General features: G+C 39.3%; 1 protein-coding gene and 2 long non-coding RNA genes across 5 annotated transcripts; all 3 read right to left on the minus strand.

The window, feature by feature from the left end:
- Positions 1–253: 253 nt before the first annotated feature.
- On the minus strand, positions 254–2,039 carry LOC145858654 (uncharacterized). Its single transcript, XM_082957380.1, has 3 exons — positions 1,898–2,039; positions 1,118–1,417; positions 254–1,017 (listed from the first exon to the last, which is right to left on the minus strand). The coding sequence occupies exons 1-3, from the start codon at positions 1,923–1,925 to the stop codon at positions 710–712; spliced, it is 636 nt and encodes a 211-aa protein (XP_082813506.1). The 5' UTR covers positions 1,926–2,039; the 3' UTR covers positions 254–709.
- A 6,239-nt stretch (positions 2,040–8,278) lies between these two features.
- LOC106566501 (uncharacterized) lies at positions 8,279–14,922 on the minus strand. 2 transcript variants are annotated; one of them, XR_014378053.1, is made up of 15 exons: positions 14,647–14,922; positions 14,428–14,463; positions 13,855–14,154; positions 13,461–13,754; positions 13,236–13,319; positions 12,893–12,997; positions 12,758–12,785; positions 12,625–12,665; positions 12,506–12,537; positions 10,274–12,366; positions 9,346–9,680; positions 9,147–9,254; positions 9,029–9,053; positions 8,885–8,928; positions 8,279–8,500 (listed from the first exon to the last, which is right to left on the minus strand). It is a non-coding gene; the product is annotated as an uncharacterized LOC106566501 (long non-coding RNA). The 2 variants fall into 2 exon arrangements; XR_014378042.1 differs by having other exon boundaries at positions 13,236–13,334.
- A 1,719-nt stretch (positions 14,923–16,641) lies between these two features.
- On the minus strand, positions 16,642–19,280 carry LOC123739528 (uncharacterized). 2 transcript variants are annotated; one of them, XR_014378075.1, is made up of 5 exons: positions 19,190–19,280; positions 18,971–19,006; positions 18,406–18,705; positions 18,012–18,305; positions 16,642–17,871 (listed from the first exon to the last, which is right to left on the minus strand). It is a non-coding gene; the product is annotated as an uncharacterized LOC123739528 (long non-coding RNA). The 2 variants fall into 2 exon arrangements; XR_014378069.1 differs by having other exon boundaries at positions 16,642–17,886.
- Positions 19,281–21,412: the final 2,132 nt, after the last annotated feature.

Consider the following 21,412-nt stretch of genomic DNA (forward strand, 5'->3'; position numbering starts at 1 on the left):
GTCGAATTGCTATGCTTTATCATGGCCAGGACGCAGTTGCAAATGAGAACTTGTTCTCAACTAGCCTACCTGGTTAAATAAAGGTGAAATAAAATGTAAAAAAAAAATGATAACACAGACAACGGCAAGAAGACTGGTATACTGGTAGAAGGGGATCTCTGAGACGGATTCTGGAAGGGATAGGGACATCACTATCAAAAACAGTATCTGAATAGGCACTTGCTGATGTATTTAGACAAACTGAGCTCACAATAACCATGTTTATTTAATACACCTTCTCCTTGTGTAGTTATACTACTGACTGACCTATCCTCTCCAAGTGGGATGGAACTGGTGGCTCCAGGAGGATTTAAAACCAAAATAAATAAAACAATGATATACACAGTATGTACAATAATTATATACAGTATTAGTCTTGCAATACAGTAATACACAGACAGAGGATTGTCATGATAATATTTTCAAAGTAAATCTAAAACCAAACCAATTTCGTTCACCTCTTCCTTGGGCTGTGACATTGCTGCTTGTCTCCTCCTGAACAGGTTATGATTAAACTGAACTCTGATGGGGAGCTAGTTAGCTCCTGGAGGATTTACAACTGAAATAAATAAAACATTGATATGTGTACAATAATAATATATTAGTCTTGCAATACAACAATAGACCAACAGAAAATTGACACATTTGAAATCACAGAAATTGATGGGCTCTAGTCTTCCTCACCATCTATGGTGATACCGAGGGGTTCACTATGCTGTGATGTCACAGTATCTTCACCCTCTGTCACCAGCTCCACAGCACAGGTGATGAAGATCTCTCCAGCACTGCTCCTCTTCCTCTGCAGTTCCTCTTCTGCCACTCTCACCACACAGACATTGTCTTTGTAGGGTTGTTTAATAAAGTGTGAGTAACCATTGTTCAGATAAAAGTAGCATGAGGTGCCAGCCTTGGCCTCACATCGAAGATTGAGGTAATTCCCAGTCTTCTCCACATGAACACTGGGCTTTCCAATTGGATCTGTTTGTAAATTGTGAAAGTAATTTATCAAGTCAATTTACAAGTGGGATGTGTACTATGGTAAACATGTGCTTTGGAGTACTGTAAAACTGTCACTTACCACCCACATTAAGTCTTCGAGCATCACTAGGTTTTGAGGTTTTGATCGTATTATCTTCTCTATTCTGTAGAATTACACAGCTGAGATCTACTTCAGTCTTGTTCCACTTTTTGAACTCATTCCATAACAAATTGAACTGGCAAGCACCCTGCTTGTAATCTACTTTTCTTATAGGGCTGGGGTCGAGATCTCTGTAGAACTTGCACTCTGTGCTTTTTGGTGACTCACAGCGTTCTGTAACAGGTGTAGCTACATTGATGTACCCAGGGGAAAATACAATAGTGGGAGTGGGAACCGAATCTGTTTAGAGAAATAGAGAGAATATAAGATATTGTGAAAGATAAGAATCATATTCATAATGTATTTGTATGCTGAGCATCACCTAAATGTCTCTATTTGCAACTAAAAATGTATTGTTTTTAATTAAAGATATGACACTTTAAGCATTGTGCTACTCTATATTAGTTGTGAAAAGTAGTGTACACATCTGTCATCAAAAAATACTTTTATGCCTGAATTAAATCAATAGCTGTTGAGCTGGATAATTAATGAAGTGACATTTGGTAATATGTACCTGCACAACTTTCTTTTAGCGCAACACAGGCAACATCTTTGAACAAGGTAAAAACAACTTAGTGAGACATTTTACAAGCCTTATTATAAGACGTAATAAAGGCTCATACATACTTAGAACAATTATAAAGCATAATTTACATAACATACTACCAAAATCGGTGTAAAGACATATTGGTCCAAAGACCAAAAATATTGAATACTCACAAATGAGAAGAATATAAGACAAAGACATATTTTCCACTTTCTTTGGTAAGTGAAGTGAACTCCTCAGCAGGCGCACCGGTACCACCTGCTGTGCAGTAGCAGAGAGAACAGTCTGTGACTTGGGTGACTGGAGTCTTTGACAATTTTGGGCCTCCCTCTGACACCGCCTTGTATATGGTCCTGGATGGCAGGAAGCTTCGCCCCAGTGATGTACTGGGTCGTACACACTACCCTCTTTAACGCCTTACAGTTTGATGCCGAGCAGTTGCCATACCAGGTGGTGATGCAACCAGTCAGGATGCTCTTGATGGTACAGCTGTAGAACTTTTTAAGGATCTGTGGACCGATGACCAATCTTTTCAGTCTCCTGACGGGGAAAAGGCGTTGCCATGCCCTCTTCACAACTGTCTTAGTGTGTTTGGACAATGATATTTTGTTGGTGATGAGGACACCGAGGAATTTGAAACTCTTGACCCGCTCAACTACAGCCCCGTTGATTTTAATGAGGACCTGTTCGGCCACCCTTTTTCTGTGGTCCACGATCATTTCCTTTGTCTTGCTCACATTGAGAGGTTGTTGTCCTGGCACCACACTGCCTGGCACACCTCCTCCCTATAGGCTGTCTCATTGTGGTCGGTGATCAGGCCTACCACCTATGTGTCATCAGAAAACTTAATGATGGAGTCGTGCTTGGTCACGCAGTCGTGCGTGAACAGGGAGTATAGGAGGGGACTAAGCATGCACCCCGGAGGGTCCCAAGTGTTGAGGATCAGCATGGCAGATGTGTTGTTGCCTACCCTTACAACCTGTGGGCGTCCGGTCAGGAAGTCCAGGACCCAGATGCAGAGGGAGTTGTTAAGTCCCAGGGTCCTTAGCTTAGTGATGAGCTTTGTGGCAACTACGGTGTTGAACGCTGAGCTATTGTCAATGAATCGAATCAATTCAAATGTATTTATATAGCCCTTCTTACATCAGCTGATATCTCAAAGTGCTGTACAGAAACCCAGCTTAAATCCCCAAACAGCAAGCAATTCAGGTGTAGAAGCACGGTGGCTAGGAATAACTCCCTAGAAAGGCCAAAACCTAGGAAGAAACCTAGAGAGGAACCAGGCTATGAGGGGTGGCCAGTCCTCTTCTGGCTGTGCAGGTTGGAGATTATAACAGAACATGGCCAAGATGTTCAAATGTTCATAAATGACCAGCATGGTCAAATAATAATCACAGTAGTTGTCGAGGGTGCAACAAGTCAGCACCTCAAGAGTAAATGTCAGTTGGCTTTTCATAGCCTATCATTGAGAGTATCTCTACCGCTCCTGCTGTCCCTAGAGAGTTGAAAACAGCAGGTCTGGGACAGGTAGCACATCCGGTGAACAGGTCAGGGTTCCATAGCCGCAGGCAGAACAGTTGAAACTGGAGCAGCAGCACGGCCAGGTGGACTGGGGACAGCAAGGAGTCATCATGCCAGGTAGTCCTGAGGCATGGTCCTAGGGAGAGAGAAAGAGAGAATTAGAGAGAGCATACTTAAATTCACACAGGACACCGGATAAGACAGGAGAAATACTACAGATGTAACAGACTGACCCTAGCCCCCCGACGCAAACTACTGCAGCATAAATACTGGAGGCTGAGGCAGGAGGGGTCAGGAGACACTGTGGCCCCATCCAATGATACCCCCAGACAGGGCCAAACAGGCAGGATATAACCACACCCACTTTGCCAAAGCACAGCCCCCACACCACAAGAGGGAAATCTTCAACCACCAACTTGCCATCCTGAGACAAGGCCGAGTATAGCCCACAAAGATCTCCGCCACGACACAACCCAAGGGGGGCATGAACAGCATTCTCACATAGGTGTTCCTTTTGTCCAGGTGGGAAAGGGCAGTGTGGAGTGCGATTGAGATTGCGTCATCTGTTAGGGTGTTATGCGAACTGGAGTGGGTCTCGTCTATCCGGGAGGATGCTGTTGATGTGAGCCTTTCAAAGCACTTCATGGCTACCGACGTGAGTGCTACAGTATGGTAATCATTTAAGCAGGCTACCGTCACTTCCTTGGGCACAGGGACTATGGTGGTCTGCTTTAAACATGTAGGTATTACAGATTCGGTCAGGGAGAGGTTGAAAATGTCAGTGAAGACACTTGCCAGTTGTTCCGCACATGCTCTGAGTACACGTCCTGGTAATCCGTTGACAACACACACATTGACATGATCAAATGAGTTCAGTTACTGATCTATTGAGTTTATTTGAAGTTGGACAATTTGATGGATAGTTTCTTGTTTGAGCTTTTTCACCTAATGACTTTTATAGCTTTGTAATGGAGGTGACTAATGCTTCTCCAAATGAGGAAATTGCAGGTACCTTGAGCCATGTCTGTTTAGTTTACATAATAAATATTTTCAGTCAGAGTAACCAGTCTGTGCCAACTAAGTTATAGCTTGGATTGCATCCATAGATCACATTACGTTTGTGGATTTATGGCTAACTTCGTTTTTTGAAAGCAAATCCATGCATTGAAGAAATCGAAAACAGGAATCCAAATATATTTGAGTTGTTTTTTATTTCATCACCACCAATAAATTCTTTGACTTGTTTTGGTAAACCACAGGAGGAAAGTTTATGGATTGTTCATCAAACAATGCCTTCTGGTAACTCACAGTGTACTGTAATAGGCGGAGTAGCTACACTGATGTACCAAGGGGATAATGCAATGGTTGGAGTGGGAACAGAATCTGATTAGAGCGAAAGAGAATCTATGAAACCTTGAATTGTTCCTTGATTTAAAAGGTGTTTTGCATGTGGAGTATCACTTCCATATTTCTCTATTTGCGACTATAAAACATTATTATTCCAGTCAAAATTCTTAACTACCTCCATAGCTGTACAAAACTCCGGCGACAAGAAAGGCTTTTGTGCCTCAAAGACACTGATTATATATAATGGCTGACATTGAGCTGGACAATCATAAGGAGTGTCATTCTGTAATTCATACATACCTGCACAACCTTTTTCTGCAACACTAGCCACATCTGTAAAACCAAAAAAAGTGTTTCCGTCTAAAATATGGAATGGGCTACTTAAAATATCTGTGTAAATAGATCATTGATCAAAAATAAAAGTAACAATTGAAAACTCAAGTGAATAGAAGATCGTGGAAAATATGATATTTTCTTCCAATAAAAAGGTGAACACAGATTATGTGTAAAAAATGATGTGTGCTTAGGACACAGAGCAACCTAGAAAGCAGGATATGGAGACTCAGAAGTGATGTTGTAACAGATCACTAGTGACGTTGAATAAATTTACCTTATTTGACTGACCACTAAAGGACTGTCCCTGATGTGCACCTTAATTGATTTTAGTGAAAATATAGGTAACTAGAGCACAACTATTTCAAATGTGAGAACCCATGTGATTAAGATTTCATTGCTTGCCATTAAAGTTGACTTTTCAAACAAGACAGTAACTGTGTACACCTTGCACATACAGTACACATACACAAACAAAAATGTAACCTAAATATACATTTTCATCATACACTCTTATCCAGAGCAACTTAGTGAGTGCATACATTTTCATTCATACTTGTCCCCCATGGGAATCAAACCCACAAACCTGGTGATGCAAGTGCCATGCTCTACCAACTGAGACACATAACGGAGACATGATCAAAAATAGTTCAGTATCTGATTTATTGGGTTTTATTAGTAGTCGGATGTTATAGATATTTTCTGTTTAAGCACCCAACTTCTCCCCAGCCATGTTACGGACTCGGGAGAGGCGAAGGTCGAGAGCCATGCAGCCTTCGAAACACGACCCTGCCAAGCCACCCTGCTCGCTTAACCCGGAAACCAGCCGCACCAATGTGTCGGAGGAAACACTGTCCAGCTGGCGACTGAAGTCAGCTTGAAGGCACCTGGCCGCCACAAGGAGTCTCTAGAGCACGGTGGGACAAGGAAATCAGGTCAGCCAAACCATCCCCTAACCTGGACGACGCTTGGCCAATTGTGCTGCACCACTCGGGACTCCATGATCTCTTGGTCTCTATAAAAGTCGCTTGACGAAAATCAACATCCGACATTCCTAAATATAGATAGGCCAATACTGTAAGCCTTCTAAGTTCTCATCTAACCAACAACGCTACAGCCCAAACATTTGACCGTGTTCTTTTGATTTCAGCATGATATTGATGGAAGTGGTAAAAAGAAAAAGTGTTGCATTACACTTACCTCGTTGGCGACCCACTTGAATCAAAATGCAACACTTCAAAATGTAGCTAGCTGTCTTCTACAAATTGTAGGCAACACATTATTAGCAGATTCCGTGTAGTTTTTGATCTGTGTTAGTTTTAACAGGACTTGCAACCTTATCTCCCCCTCGTGCAACTGATTTCAATATGATATCAATATGAGTGATTGGAAAATAAGTGGAGCGTTTCTCTTTCTGTTTGAGACCCCCATATCAAATTGCCTCACTCCAAAATATAGCTGATTTGTTACGCTCGTCTGAAGAACTGGACCAAGGTGCAGCGTGGTAGGCGTACATTTTCTTTTTTAATAAAAATGAAAACGGGAAAAAACAACAGAAAACAAATGTAAAGCTATATGCAGTGCAGAAAGCAACTACACACAAACAAGATCCCACAATCACAGGTGGGAAAAAGGGCTGCCTAAGTATGATCCCCAATCAGAGACAACGATGAACAGCTGCCTCTGATTGGAAACCATACTAGGCCAACAAAGAAATAGAAACATAGATATGCCCATCCAAGTCACACCCTGACCTAACAAAATAGAGAATAAAAAAGGCTCTCTAAGGTCAGGGTGTGACATGATTTCTGACTTCTACAATTATGAGTGATTGGAAATAAGTGTAGCGTTTCTCTTTCTGTTTTGGAGACCCCCAAATCAAATTGCCTCACTCTAAAATGTAGATGATTTCTGACTTCTGCATGTTGTTCTCTAACCAGTGATGTAATTAAATATTTCCAGTTTCCATGTGTTGTTTTTAGTTGTGTTAGTTTCAACAGCGCTACAACCTTAATCCCTCCCACCTAATTGATATCAGTGATTTATTGCCACTTGTCAAAACACCAGGGTTTTGGTGCGTGTGCAGTTTATAAGGTGCTCGTTTAAAAAAATACAAGTAATATGATTACAATTGGTGCACATGTGTAGATAGTAGATTTTAGGTTTAGGTTTTCAATATGTAACGAACTGTTTCTGCATATTGCTTATTGATTTGGACACCTACAACACCAAGTGTCGCTGGAAGGCAAAGAAGATAATCAGGGACCCCAGCATCCTGAGCCATGGCCTGTTCTCCCCGTTCTATCTCTCAGACGCAGGCAGTATAGGAGCATCATGGTAAAAACTGTAAGACTGGCCAATAGCTTCTTCCCCCAGACCATCAGGCTTCTACCCCCCACCTCAAAGGACATTTTTACCCTGCCCTCACCCCAATACACATGTGTTATGCTGAATAGGCACGACTAGTCACCTACTCACCCTGCTGCTCCTCCTGTGGACATTCCTCATCCCCTCTAATGGACGTTAACCCTGTCCCCACCCCCAATGGACATCTATCAATTACACAGTTGTTAAAATGTAATTATTATTTTTTATATTTGTATTATTATCTATTTGTATTATTTTATTTCACTTTGTCCTGCATTGTTGGAGCTCGTGCCCTGTAATTACATCTGCAACCCTGTGCATGATTTGACTATTAAACTCTCTAATCTCTAGTGTCTAATCAATCTCTAAACTGTGTTTTGACATTAGGCTATTTATCAAAATGGCTTGTCAACAGGAAGCAGTGATAATACCTTTTCAATTTACATTTTAGGAACACAAATGCAACTTTCAACATTAATTTCCAATGGTATTGTACAATTGATTTATTTTGATGATAGCCTATTCCAATAACAGAAATGTCCAAAAAGGGTTTTCCCTGCCTACGAGGAGCTCTTAAAATTGTTGCAAAACAGGATTCAACATTGCCATCTAGTGGTATAAACGTGTCTTGTATTGCTACGGACGGGTAGTAGTGGAGTAGTTTGTAACCACCACACCGTGAGAAAACGGGTTGAAAACTTGCCAATTCATCCACGGACCGTGCACATTTGGAGTAGACTTAACCCTCGTGGAATTTAAGTAAGTAATTCTTGATTTAAGTCAATGGCTTACATTTAGAAGCATTAGGCAGGTAAGCAAAGATGAATGCCTGGTCAGCGAAAAGTAGCGAGCGCTATGTTACTGTTTCCTGCGACTGGGACTGACAGGTGCACACGAGACAAACAGAAATTAAGCGGATGGTGGAATACAAAAACTTAATTGTTCTCTTAAAGTGACAAATTGGATGATCAAAACTACATTGCAAATAGATTAGTGCAATTGATTTATTGGAAAGAAAATTTAAATGGAGGTGTTAAAGTCAAACAATCTATCTATGTGGAAGTCCTTTCATGTCCATTCAGGTCGGCACATGCTGGTCAGTATATGACCATTGTGGCATAGTCATGGCCTTCCTCAAACTTGACTGAGTAGGATGGAGGAGCACCAGCATGGGACACGGTGGCATAGCACCAATCATCTTCACCTTCCTGTTATTGCAACAAAGGGATGAGGACAAATCACTATTTGAAAGAAAACATCAAATCATCAAATCCTTCAATAAACCACCATTCCAACTGTTTTTCATTTATAACATACTTATGTGTTGTGTGCCAGCCCACTGTACTGTTTATGCACAGAAAACCAAAAAAAGCACTATGGTGGTAAAGTAGAGGAAGAGCGTGAGGCAGCTACATAAAAACATAATTATGTCATGGTATTGCCTTCTTTTCCTGTGGAGATTCTACAGGATTTGTGGGGTCACTTGCTGTGTTAACAGAATCACAGAAATGTGCTGTTAAAACGGGACTGTGGTAAATATCTCTATAATTATAGGCCAACACACGTACACTTCACTGTGGCATCATACATACTTGTTACGGTAGTGTCTCCTGGCAATGTCTGGTCACTGGGCGATCTGAAAGACATGGTTAGGTGAGACAGGCATTCACATTTAAACTGTATGTTCTGTATGCTGTCATAATCATGCGGTTCAACACACAACCAACACTATTCACCTTGTTATGACGAGGTGTCCGTTCCCTATGACAGTAAAACAATGGAATAAATGAGTGATTCTGTCTGATCGGTTTTGCTAATACGTTTAAAAGGCTGTTAGATACCAGGTTCACATACTCTTTGCTTTCAGTGAGAGGAGACAGGTGATGTAGAATATGAATACTGCAGGTAGAATCATGAATCCTATCAGGGCCATACATCCGATGATGTACTTAGTCAGCATGTCTGTAACAGAGTAAAATGTATTTTTGACCAAATGGATGAATCACCTAAATCAGGAATCTATGCATTAAATTTCTCATGTAATCTTTCTTACTTGTGTTCCACACCACCACTGTGACATTTTTGCTGGGAGGTGAGTCCTTTTCGTAATGACACTGGATGGTGACTTTTGACCACAGCCCTCTGGCTTCCACCCAAGCAGCTCTGACCCCTTAACTGGGAGGGAGCATTGGTTGTGGCTGGCATTTGAGCGACCAAGCTCCTTGAGTTTAGAATCCACATAGAACAATCACTGCTGACCCTCTACAAGGGCAGAGGACTCGCAGCTCAGCTCAACCACTTCAGTCAGGGTCACAAACTTCAGGCTTACTGAGATCTGGTGCTTCTTCTCCTGGGTAATCCAAGTGTTTGTCTGATTCTCCTTGTCCCCTTGAAGGATGAGGAAAGAGAGAGATAGTTGAGGAAAGAGAGAGATAGTTGAGGAAAGAGAGAGATAGTTGAGGAAAGAGAGAGATAGTTGAGGAAAGAGAGAGCTAGTTGAGGAAAGAGAGAGATAGTTGAGGAAAGAGAGAGATAGTTGAGGAAAGAGAGAGATAGTTGAGGAAAGAGAGAGATAGTTGAGGAAAGAGAGAGATAGTTGAGGAAAGAGAGAGATAGTTGAGGAAAGAGAGAGATAGTTGAGGAAAGATAGGAATGATAACATCAAAGTGAAAAAACTAAGATTTGTGTCCGTTCTAAAACTAATTCAAAATGCAAGATTATTCACTTCTTAAGAGCTCAACATTTATTTCCCAGCCTTTGATAACCATGCAAATCACAAAAGTGCATTCCTAATGTTGAATGACAAAATAGCAAGAGAAACGCACCTGCATCTGTTAATTGTAGGTCAAGAGAGACTACAAGCAATGTAGTTCATTGTTATTCCAACCAAAAGTACAATTAGGGATATTGTTATGAAAGTAAATTATTTTACATTTTATTATACAGTACAATAATTATATTATTAATAATACATAACTCACACATAAGGCACCAGCAGCACATTCATTGGATCATGGTTAGGAGTTCTTTGAAGGTCCCAAACCTGCCACCTGTTATTATGCATAATGCAGAGAGAGAAGTGAAACAGGATATATGGAAATGAGATTTGCTTTCGGGGTCGACTATTTTCACATGCTCTCAAAAATGTTTTTTGAAATATACACAGGAGCTGTTGGCTGTAGATAATGACTCAGGCAATGCCATAGTAGTGAGTGTGAGAGTGACACACTGTATTTTGTGTCTCTCCTCTCTCCTTTTATGGTGAAACAATAGCTCCCACCTATGACCCTTCTGTGATGGTGCATAATTGTCATATCCACTTTCATACCTATAGCTGTCATAGGTTTGTAATGTGCTCCAATTGCAGGTGTAGATAAGACTGATCTGGGTGGGCCTATTCTGTCCTAAGATCAGTAACAAACATGTTTTTGTCTGTCGGGAGCACAGGCGTTATAAGAGTTATGTTCATGCAAGATTTTGTTCTGGGTTTTCGAGATTTGGTTGGGCCTAACCAGGCCTTACTGGCAGGAACCACTTGTAAGAAGAAAAAAAAATGATTTGAAATATGATTTAATTGTTGCAATTATCATGTGGGTTTCATTAGTCTCTAGTTGAAGCTTTGCACATGAATAATTTACTTATTCATCAAGAAAGGTGTTTATTTACACATGCATCAAGTATACTTGTTTAAATGAATCCTATCGTAAAACCTTTGCACATCTATTTATAGCCCAGTATGAGAATGAAATTGTTCTGAGAGGAACAGATGTTGACAGACTACAGGAAGAGGTTGGGTCCATAGAGTAGCAGATCTGTAAATCAGGAAGCAGGGAGAGGAAATGTGGAGGTAGTGTATCATCAGGTGGAAGTAAAGGCAAATACTGTAAGTGAACCGTGATAATAACAAAACATATTTTTTTCAACCAACAGTGGTGTAAAGTACCTAAGTAAAAATACTTTAAAGTAATACTTAAGTCGTTTTTTTGGGTATCTATACTTTACTATTCATATTTTTGACTTCTTTTACTTTTAGTTAACTACATTACTTTAGAAAACAGTGTAATTTTTACTCCATACATTTTCATTGACACCCAAAAGTACTAGTTACATTTTGAATGCTTAGTAGGACAGGAAAATAGTCAAATTCACGCACTTATCAACCGAACATCCCTGGTCATCCCTACTGCTTCTGATCTGGCGGACTCACTAAACTGACATGATTTGTTTGTAAATGATAGCTGAGTGTGGAAGTGGTCCCTAGGCCTTCCGTAAAAAATAAGAAAAAAAAGAAAATGGTGCATTCTGGTTTGCTTAATATAAGGAATTTGAAATTAGTTATACTTTCTCTTTTGATACTTAAGAATATATTAAACCAAATACTTTCATTTTTACTTGAGTCATTTTCTATTCAGGTATTTTTACTTTTACTTAAGTATGACAGTTGGGTACTTTTTCCACCACTGAAAACTAATATACTCCAGACATGTTTAAAGAGAGAGATGTAAAGAGCGAGAGATCAGAAAAGGAGAGAGAGATGTAGAGATGTAACAAGCAAAGTTTGACATGTGTTCTACCCTCTTGTGGATTTGAGTCTCTCTTGACTCTTGTCAAGGAGTGAAATAGATTGGTGACTACTGATTGGTGACTGCTGACTAGATTGGGTAACTCAATTTAGGAAAATATTTATTTTATATTTCAGACAAAGTTTATTTTTAATTTATTTATATTAACCTAAAATGCAAATAGTTGAAGCTGCTTGTTTTCAGAAAGGAGTAGATATCTTTAGTCTTTGTTATTGTGGCAGGATTTGTTTTTGTACTATGAGTAAATTATGATCCAATATGAAGAAAAAAAGATAGGATTGTAACTGTAAACTATGGCAAAACATGTTATCCAGAAAATGTTTCTTCTTCTATGATTCTGCTAAGAGGGCGTACTCTCCAGCTTTTTCAAACTTGATCTTGGTGCGCCCAGGTCCAACTTGGTTACCGGTAGATGTCACTGTTGCATATTGAAGACTAGCTTGGTCACTGGTAGATGTCACAGTAGCGTATTGCAGACTACTGTCCTCTTCCTGTAAGAGAGAGCTCAAGTCACTTTGAGCTGTGTGCACAGTAGGGTTGTAATTGGTGCTATTGGCAATATTGCTTGATATCGTGGTAGTAAAGTGCATATTAGGCTACTTCACACTGCACTGGTTCAAACCAACTCACCTCATCCCTAGACGGCTTTGTGATGACAGAATCTGTTTAAAATGAGAGAATGAGGGAAAATAAAACACTGAACAAAAGAAGATAAAGGCAGTGGTGATTTAGCTAACTCTCATACTCACAGACACAAGGTGGGGTTTGGTCTTGCTGCTCAGGTGGGCTTCTGTCGAGACAATGCAGTACAGTCAGAAAGATATAGCTGTGCATGAATAAAGATAATATATTGTGAATCTAAAATGAATACACCAGTCTTACCCAGTATTTACAGGCCTGCATTGAACCCCTTCAAAAGATGCATAGAGATCATTTTGAAATGTTGAAAATAACTCGAAGTAGCATTTGGAACATAATAAGAATGTGTTATGACTAAACCTATCTGAAAGCACGCACCACAATTGCGTTGGAGAACACACAGCACAGACCCAGCTAGCAGAACCAGGAAAAGGGAACCAGCACCCAGACTGATGATGACGAGGAACACTGGACCTGAAGAAACTGAATGAAGGCTCACTGACAGTGAGTCATCTGTACAGTATAACCTGACATTACAATGACTAGAATGTTTGTGCAAATTAGCTTTACTAACAGTGACTATCGAGATACTTAACAGGTTAGAGATGTTAGAAACGTATCAATAGTTGTACATTTAGAAGCAGAGTCATTCACTAAACTTGCAATTTGAAGTTCTTAGGACTATTAACAGTTAATTTAAAACCAAAACAATGTTACTCACCTCTTCCTTGGGCTGTGACATTGCTGCTTGTCTCCTCCTGACCAGTTATGATTAAACTGAACGCTGATGGGGAACTAGTAGCTCCTGGAGGATTTACAACTGAAATAATTAAAACATTGATATGTGTACAATAATAATATATTATTCTTGCAATACAACAAATAGACCAACAGTAGACTGACACATTTGAAATCACAGAAATTGATGGGCTCTAGTCTTCCTCACCATCTATGGTGATACCGAGGGGTTCACTATGCTGTGATGTCACAGTATCTTCACCCTCTACCACCAGCTCCACAGCACAGGTGATGAAGATCTCTCCAGCACTGCTCCTCTTCCTCTGCAGTTCCTCTTCTGCCACTCTCCCCACACAGACATTGTCTTTGTAGGGTTGTTTATTAAAGTGTGAGTCACCATTGTTCAGATAAAAGTAGCATGAGGTGCCAGCCTTGGCCTCACATCGAAGATTGAGGTAATTCCCGATCTTCTCCACATGAACACTGGGCTTTCCAATTGGATCTGTTAGTAAATTGTGAAAGTAATTTATGAAGTCAATTAACAAGTGGGAAGTGTACTCTGGTAAACATGTGCTTTGGAGTACTGTAAAACTGTCACTTACCACCCACATTAAGTCTACGAGCATCACTAGGTTTTGAGGTTTTGATCGTTTTATCTTCTCTGTTCTGTAGAATTACACAGCTGAGATCTACTTCAGTCTTGTTCCACTTTTTGAACTCATTCCATAACAACTTGAACTGGCAAGCACCCTGCTTGTAATCCAGTTTTCTTATAGGTTTGGGGTCGTGATCTCTGTAGAACTTGCACTCTGTGCCTTTTGGTGACTCACAGCGTACTGTAACAGGTGTAGCTACATTGATGTACCCAGAGGAAAATACAATAGTGGGAGTGGGAACCGAATCTGTTTAGAGAAATAGAGAGAATCTATGAAATTGTGAGTGATAAGAATCTTGATTCAGAACGTATTTGTATGTGGAGTATCACTTCCTCGTCTCTCTATTTGCAACTAAATACACTGATTAATAAAGATAATGCACTTTTAGCATTGTGCTACTCTATATTAGTTGTGAAAAGTAGTGTACAAATCTGTCATCAAAAAAATACTTTTATACCTGAAATAAATCAATAGCTGTTGAGCTGGACAATTAATGAAGTGCCATTTGGTAATATGTACCTGCACAACTTTCTTTTACCGCAACTCCGGCAACATCTTCGAACAAGGTAAAAACAACTTAGTGAGACATTTTACAAGCCTTACTATAAGGCATAATAAAGGCTCATACATACTTAGAACAAGTTATAAAGCATACAGTACATTAAGTAACATATTATCAAAACTTAAAATCAGTGTAAACAGATATTGATCCAAAGACTAAAATAATTGAATACTCACAAATGAGAAGAATATAAGACAAAGACATATTTTCCACTTTCTTCCGTCAGTGAAGTGAACTCCACACAAAGATTGTCATGTGAGAAAACTGATGTGTGCTTGGTAGGACACAGAAAAACCTACAGAGGAGGATATGGAGACTCACGTCTGATGTTGTGACAGATCATTAGTGACGCTGAAGAAAATGTCCTTATTTTCATTGACCACTAAGGAGCTGTCCATGTGGTCCACCCTACATTAAACTTCCTGAAAATATAGGTAACTACAGAACAGCTATTTCAAATATGAGAACTCATGTGATTAATTGATCAAATAAACTTGTTGACTTTTCAGAGTTACTTTAAACTATACACACACAAATAAACAAAACCAAAACTAAATATGCAGAAGCTTAAAAGCAACATCACCCTAACAACTGTTAGGTTCTAATTCTCAGAGTAAAAAAACTGAAAAGACATTATGAAAGCTTAACCTTGTTTATTCTTCCCAGAGGATCAATACAGCTGCATTAGACAAAAACAGTTTCACACAAGCACTGATATTTAACTGTTCCTCATAGGCTGAGTCTCCTTCTCCATATCTGTACAAACATCGTTCTTTACTGCTAGGCAGGACACTAGTGATACGGGCCATATACTTTTACTTCTCCCTAAAGTGACCTGACCTGACCTCAACCCCCCTCCATCACTAATCCATGGCTCTCTCCCCTTATCAATGCCTTCCACATGTAATTACTTCCCTGCACTAAACACATTCCAAGCTTAATTGCTCACACTATATACCTTCCTCCTATAACCATTCACTTCTGGTGTAGACCCTCTAAACCTTATCATTCCATCAGTGACATTAATATGTATATTTTCATATTCTCAAAACCCATCACAACACACACATTGACATGATCAAATGAGTTCAGTTACTGACCTATTGGGTTTATTTGAAGTTGGACAATTTGATGGATAGTTTCTTGTTTGAGCTTTTTCACCCCACGACTTTCATAGCTTTGTAATGGAGGTGACTAACGCTTCTCCAAATGAGGAAATGGCAGATACCTTGATCCATGTCTATTTAGTTTACATAATACATATTTCCAGTCAGAGTAAACAGTCTGTGCCAACTAATTTTTGGTTTGGATTGCATACATGGATCACATTACCTTTGTGGTGTTTTGGCGAACTTCGTTTCTTGGAAGCAAATCCAAGCATTGAAGAAATGGAAAACAGGAATCCAAATATATTTTTGTTGTTTTTTATTTCATCACCACCAATAAATTGTTTCACATTTTTTGGTAAACCACAGGTGGAAAGGTTATGGATTGTTTCTCAAATAAATAACATTTCTGTAAGAGTACTGGATAGTGCTGGATAACATTGACATCAACTCCTTGTAGGACGCACCAGTTTCTTTTTAAAGGTTGGACATTTTTTTATGTGAATCTTGCAATATATCCAGAAATTATACAACAGGCATGTTATTTATTTAAATTGTTGAATGATAGATGTTTTTCTCATCCATCTGGGTTTGAGGGCTAGGGACAGAGTGTTAGGGGACCAGTTGCAGCACAATGGCTCATTGTAGCACATCTCAGCCTAGATCATGACCACAATTCCATTACTGTGTCTTTCCACACCTCTTCATGTTCTTTGACAGGTCATTTATATTGATGGATATAGACATGAGCTTCATACAGTATGAAGATATGTATTGCAAGCCGTTTGCGGTGTTGTTTGCAGGGGTGATGTTGGTGCCTTCTCATCTCTAGAAATAGAAGTGTACCTGCATTATCAGTACCCTCACTGTGGTCACATCTACGTGACAAACAGACTCGACACACTCTGCTAAATCTCATGTACAACAGTGAACATCATGAGTCATCGGACCGCTGAAGATCGTTGAAGACCTTTGAAACTCAACTGCTGTGTAATCTAAACACAATGCTGTCTCCTCTCAGAGTGGCTCCTCAACTTCCAAATAAATTAAACATTTCCAACAAGATTTACAATATACTGTACAACCTTTATTTCCACTGGGAAAACACAACATCCATGAGAAGAAAAAATTAAATGCTAATAAAATAGCTGTATTTTAGACATATAAACTCATTACACATGAAACACTTTGCATAATATAAAATACATTAACAAGCAGTGGGGAGTAAAGAGCATTATTCTACACACTCATATTGCAGCTTAGTTGGGTTTTGGTCAAGACACGACAATTCACCAGTACATTCAAACAGATAATATAAAAACATGCATGAGTAATATTTATGAAAAAATGGACCACTCTTATCTCCGAGTGACATTGCCTTGTGGATCAACTTCAGAGATAAAAGTATGATGAAAACAAATCATACCGCCAGGTTGTATAGCTAATAAAAGACATGACAAAAGCCTTCGGAACAACAAATAGATGTAGGATCTTAATTTGAGCCAGTTTGCTACAGCAGGAAATTAATTCTTCAGCAAAAGGAAATGTGAATTATTATGTGGATGATAATTAATGGATATTTTTGGTGGGGTTGAAACATTTCTTTTCGGGCAAATCAAGTCTGACATTTCAAAGCAGAAATTACAAACATGAGAGGCATTTTTAATGCTCAAATGCACTGCAAGTCTGCATTTCCTGCTGTGAAAATTCTCATTTCAATCAAATGAAGTTTCTACATCCGTTACATGTTGTGTATGAGTATGAGAAGGCATGTACCACGTCTATACCAGAGAAGACACAGAACAAATTCCATCAGCAGAATGATAACATAGACAACAGCACGAAGACTGGTATACTGGTAGAAGGGGATCTCTGAGGCGGATTCTGGAAGGGAAAGGGACATCACTCTCAAAAACAGTATCTGAATAGGCACTTGCTGATGTATTTAGACAAACTTAGCTCACAATAACCATGTTTATTTAATACACCTTCTCCTTGTGTAGTTATACTACTGACTGACCTATCCTCTCCAAGTGGGATGGAACTGGTGGCTCCAGGAGGATTTACAACCAAAGTAAATAAAACAATGATATACACAGTATGTACAATAATTATATACAGTTTTAGTCTTGCCATACAGTAATACACAGACAGAGGATTGTCATGATAATATTTTCACAGTTAATCTTAAACTTAACCAATGTTACTCACCTCTTTCTTGGGATGTGACATTGCTGCTTGTCTCCTCCTGGCCAGTTATGATTAAACTGAACGCTGATGGGGAACTAGTAGCTCCTGGAGGATTTACAACTGAAATAATTAAAACATTGATATGTGTAAAATAATAATATACTAGTATTGCAATACAACAATAGACCAACAGAAGATTGACACATTTAAAAACACAGAAATTGATGGGCTCTAGTCTTCCTCACCATCTATGGTGATACCGAGGGGTTCACTATGCTGTGATGTCACAGTATCTTCACCCTCTACCACCAGCTCCACAGCACAGGTGATGAAGATCTCTCCAGCACTGCTCCTCTTCCTCTGCAGTTCCTCTTCTGCCACTCTCCCCACACAGACATTGTCTATGAAGGGTAGTTTTTTGAAGTTTGAGTCACCATTGTTCAGATAAAAGTAGCATGAGGTGCCAGCCTTGGCCTCACATCGAAGATTGAGGTAATTCCTAATCTTCTCCACATGAACACTGGGCTTTCCAATTGGATCTGTTAGTAAATTGTAAAAGTAATTTATGAAGTCAGTTAACAAGAGGGAAGTGTACCCTGGTAAACATGTGCTTTGGAGTACTGTAAAACTGTCACTTACCACCCACATTAAGTCTTCGAGCATCACTAGGTTTTGAGGTTTTGATCGTATTATCTTCTCTATTCTGTAGAATTACACAGCTGAGATCTACTTCAGTCTTGTTCCACTTTTTGAACTCATTCCATAACAAATTGAACTGGCAAGCACCCTGCTTGTAATCCACTTTTCTTATAGGGTTGGGGTCGTGATCTCTGTAGAAATTGCACTCTGTGCCTTTTGGTGACTCACAGCGTACTGTAACAGGTGTAGCTACATTGATGTACCCAGGGGAAAATACAATAGTGGGAGTGGGAACCGAATCTGTTTAGAGAAATAGAGAGAATATAAGACATTTCGAGAATCTTGATTCAGAACGTATTTGTATGTGGATATCACTTCCTTGTCTCTCTATTTGCAACTAAATACATTTCTTAATAAAGATATGGCACTTTAAGCATTGTGCTACTCCATATTAGTTGTGAAACAGTAGTGTACAAATCTGCCATCAAAAAATTATTTTATGCCTGAAATAAATCAATAGCTGTTGAGCTGGACAATTAATGAAGTGACATTTGGTAATATGTACCTGCACAACTTTCTTTTACCGCAACACCGGCAACATCTTCGAACAAGGTAAAAACAACTTAGTGAGACATTTTACAAGCCTTACTATAAGGCATAATAAAGGCTCATACATACTTAGAACAAGTTATAAAGCATACAGTACATTAAGTAACACATTACCAAAACTTTAAATCAGTGTAAAGACGTATTGATCCAAAGACTAAAATAATTGAATACTCACAAATGAGAAGAATATAAGACAAAGACATATTTTCCACTTTCTTCCGTCAGTGAAGTGAACTCCACACATAGATTGTCATGTGAGAAAACTGATCTGTGTTTGGTAGGACACAGAAAAACCTAGAGTAGGATATGGAGACTAACGTCTGATGTTGTGACAGATCATTAGTGACGCTGAAGAAAATGTCCTTATTTTCATTGACCACTAAGGAGCTGTCCATGTGGTCCACCCTACATTAAACTTCCTGAAAATATAGGTAACTACAGCACAGCTATTTGAAATATGAGAACTCTTGTAATTAATTGATCAAATAATCTTGTTGACTTTTCAAAGAGTTACTTTAAACTATACACACACAAATACAAAACCAAAACTAAATATGCAGTAGCTTAACAGCAACATAACCCTAACAACTGTGGTTCTAATTCTCAGAGTGAAACATCTCAACAGACATTATGAAAGCTTAACCAAGTATATTCTTCCGAGAGTATCAATACAGCTGCATTAGACAAAGACATTTTCACACAAGCACTGATATTTAACCTTTCCTCATGGGCTGAGTCTCCTTCTACATATCTGCACAAACATCGTTCTTTACTGCTAGGCAGGACACTAGTGATACGGGCCATAAATGTCTATTTCTCCCTTAACATAACCTGACCTGACCTCAACCCCCCTCCATCCCTAATCCATGGCCCTCTCCCCTTATCAATGCCTGTCCCATGTAATCGCTTCCCTGCACTCAACACATTCCAAGCTTAATTGCACACTATTTACCTTCCTCCTATAACCATAAACTTCTGGTGTAGACCCTCTCAAACTTAGCACCCCATCAGTGACATAAGTAGATTTTCATATTCTCAGAAGCCAACAGAACACACACATTGACATGATCGAATGAGTTCAGTTACTGATCTATTGGGTTTATTTGAAGTTTGACAATTTGATGGATAGTTTCTTGTTTGAGCTTTTCACCCCATGACTTTCATAGCTTTGTAATGGAGGTGACTAATGCTTCTCCAAATGAGGAAATGTCAGATACCTTGATCCATGTTATTTAGTTTACATAATACATATTTCCAGTCAGAGTAATCAGTCTGTGCCAACTAATTTTGGGCTTGGATTGCATACATGGATCACATTACTTTGTGGTGTTTTGGCTAACTTAGTTTTTTGGAAGCAAATACAACAGGCATGTTGGTTATTTAAATTGTTGAATGATAGATCTCATTCTCATCCATCTGGGTTTGAGGGCTAGGGACAGCATGTTAGGGGACCAGCTCCAGCACAATGGCACATTGTAGCACATCTCAGCCTAGTCTTCCCTGTGGCTCAGTTGGTAGAGCATGGTGTTTGCAACGCCAGCATGGTGTGTGCAACACCAGAGTTGTGGGTTTGATTCCCACGGGGGGGGCCAGTACAAAAAAAAAAAGAAATGCACGAAATTAAATGTATGCATTCACTACTGTAAGTTGCTCTGGATAAGGGCATCTGCTAAATGACTAAAATGTAGATCATGACCACAATTCCATTACTGTGTCATTCCACACCTCTTCATGTTCTCTGACAAGTAATTTCTATTGATGGAAATAGACATGAGCTTTATACAGTATGAAGATACTGTATAAACAGCAAGCTGTTTGCAGGGGTGATGTTGGTGCCTTCTCATCTCTAGAAATAGAAGTGTACCTGCATTATCAGTACCCTCACTGTGGTCACATCTACGTGACAAACAGACTCGACACACTGCTAAAGCTCAGGTACAACTGTGAACATCATGAGTCATCGGACCGTTGAAGACCTTTGAATCTCAACTGCTGTGTAATCTAAACACAATGCTGTCTCCTCTCAGAGTGGCTCCTCAACTTCCAAAGAAAATAAACATTTCCAACAAGATTTACAATATAATGTACAAGCTTTATTTCCACTGGAAAACACAACATCCATGAGCAGAAAAAATGAAATGCTAATAAAATAGCTGTATTTTAGACATATAAACTCATTACACATGAAACACTTTGCATAATATAAAATACATTAACAAGCAGTGGGGAGTAAAGAGCATTGTTCTACACACACACAACGCAGCTTAGATGGTTTTGATCAAGACCCGACAATTCACCAGTACATTCAAACAGATAATGTAAAAACATGCATGAGTAAATATTTATGAATAAATAGACCACTGTTACCTCCGTTTGACATTGCCTTGTGGATCAACTT

Source organism: Salmo salar, chromosome 01, assembly GCF_965601325.2.
Source record: "Salmo salar chromosome 01, fSalSal1, whole genome shotgun sequence".
NCBI lineage: Eukaryota > Metazoa > Chordata > Actinopteri > Salmoniformes > Salmonidae > Salmo > Salmo salar.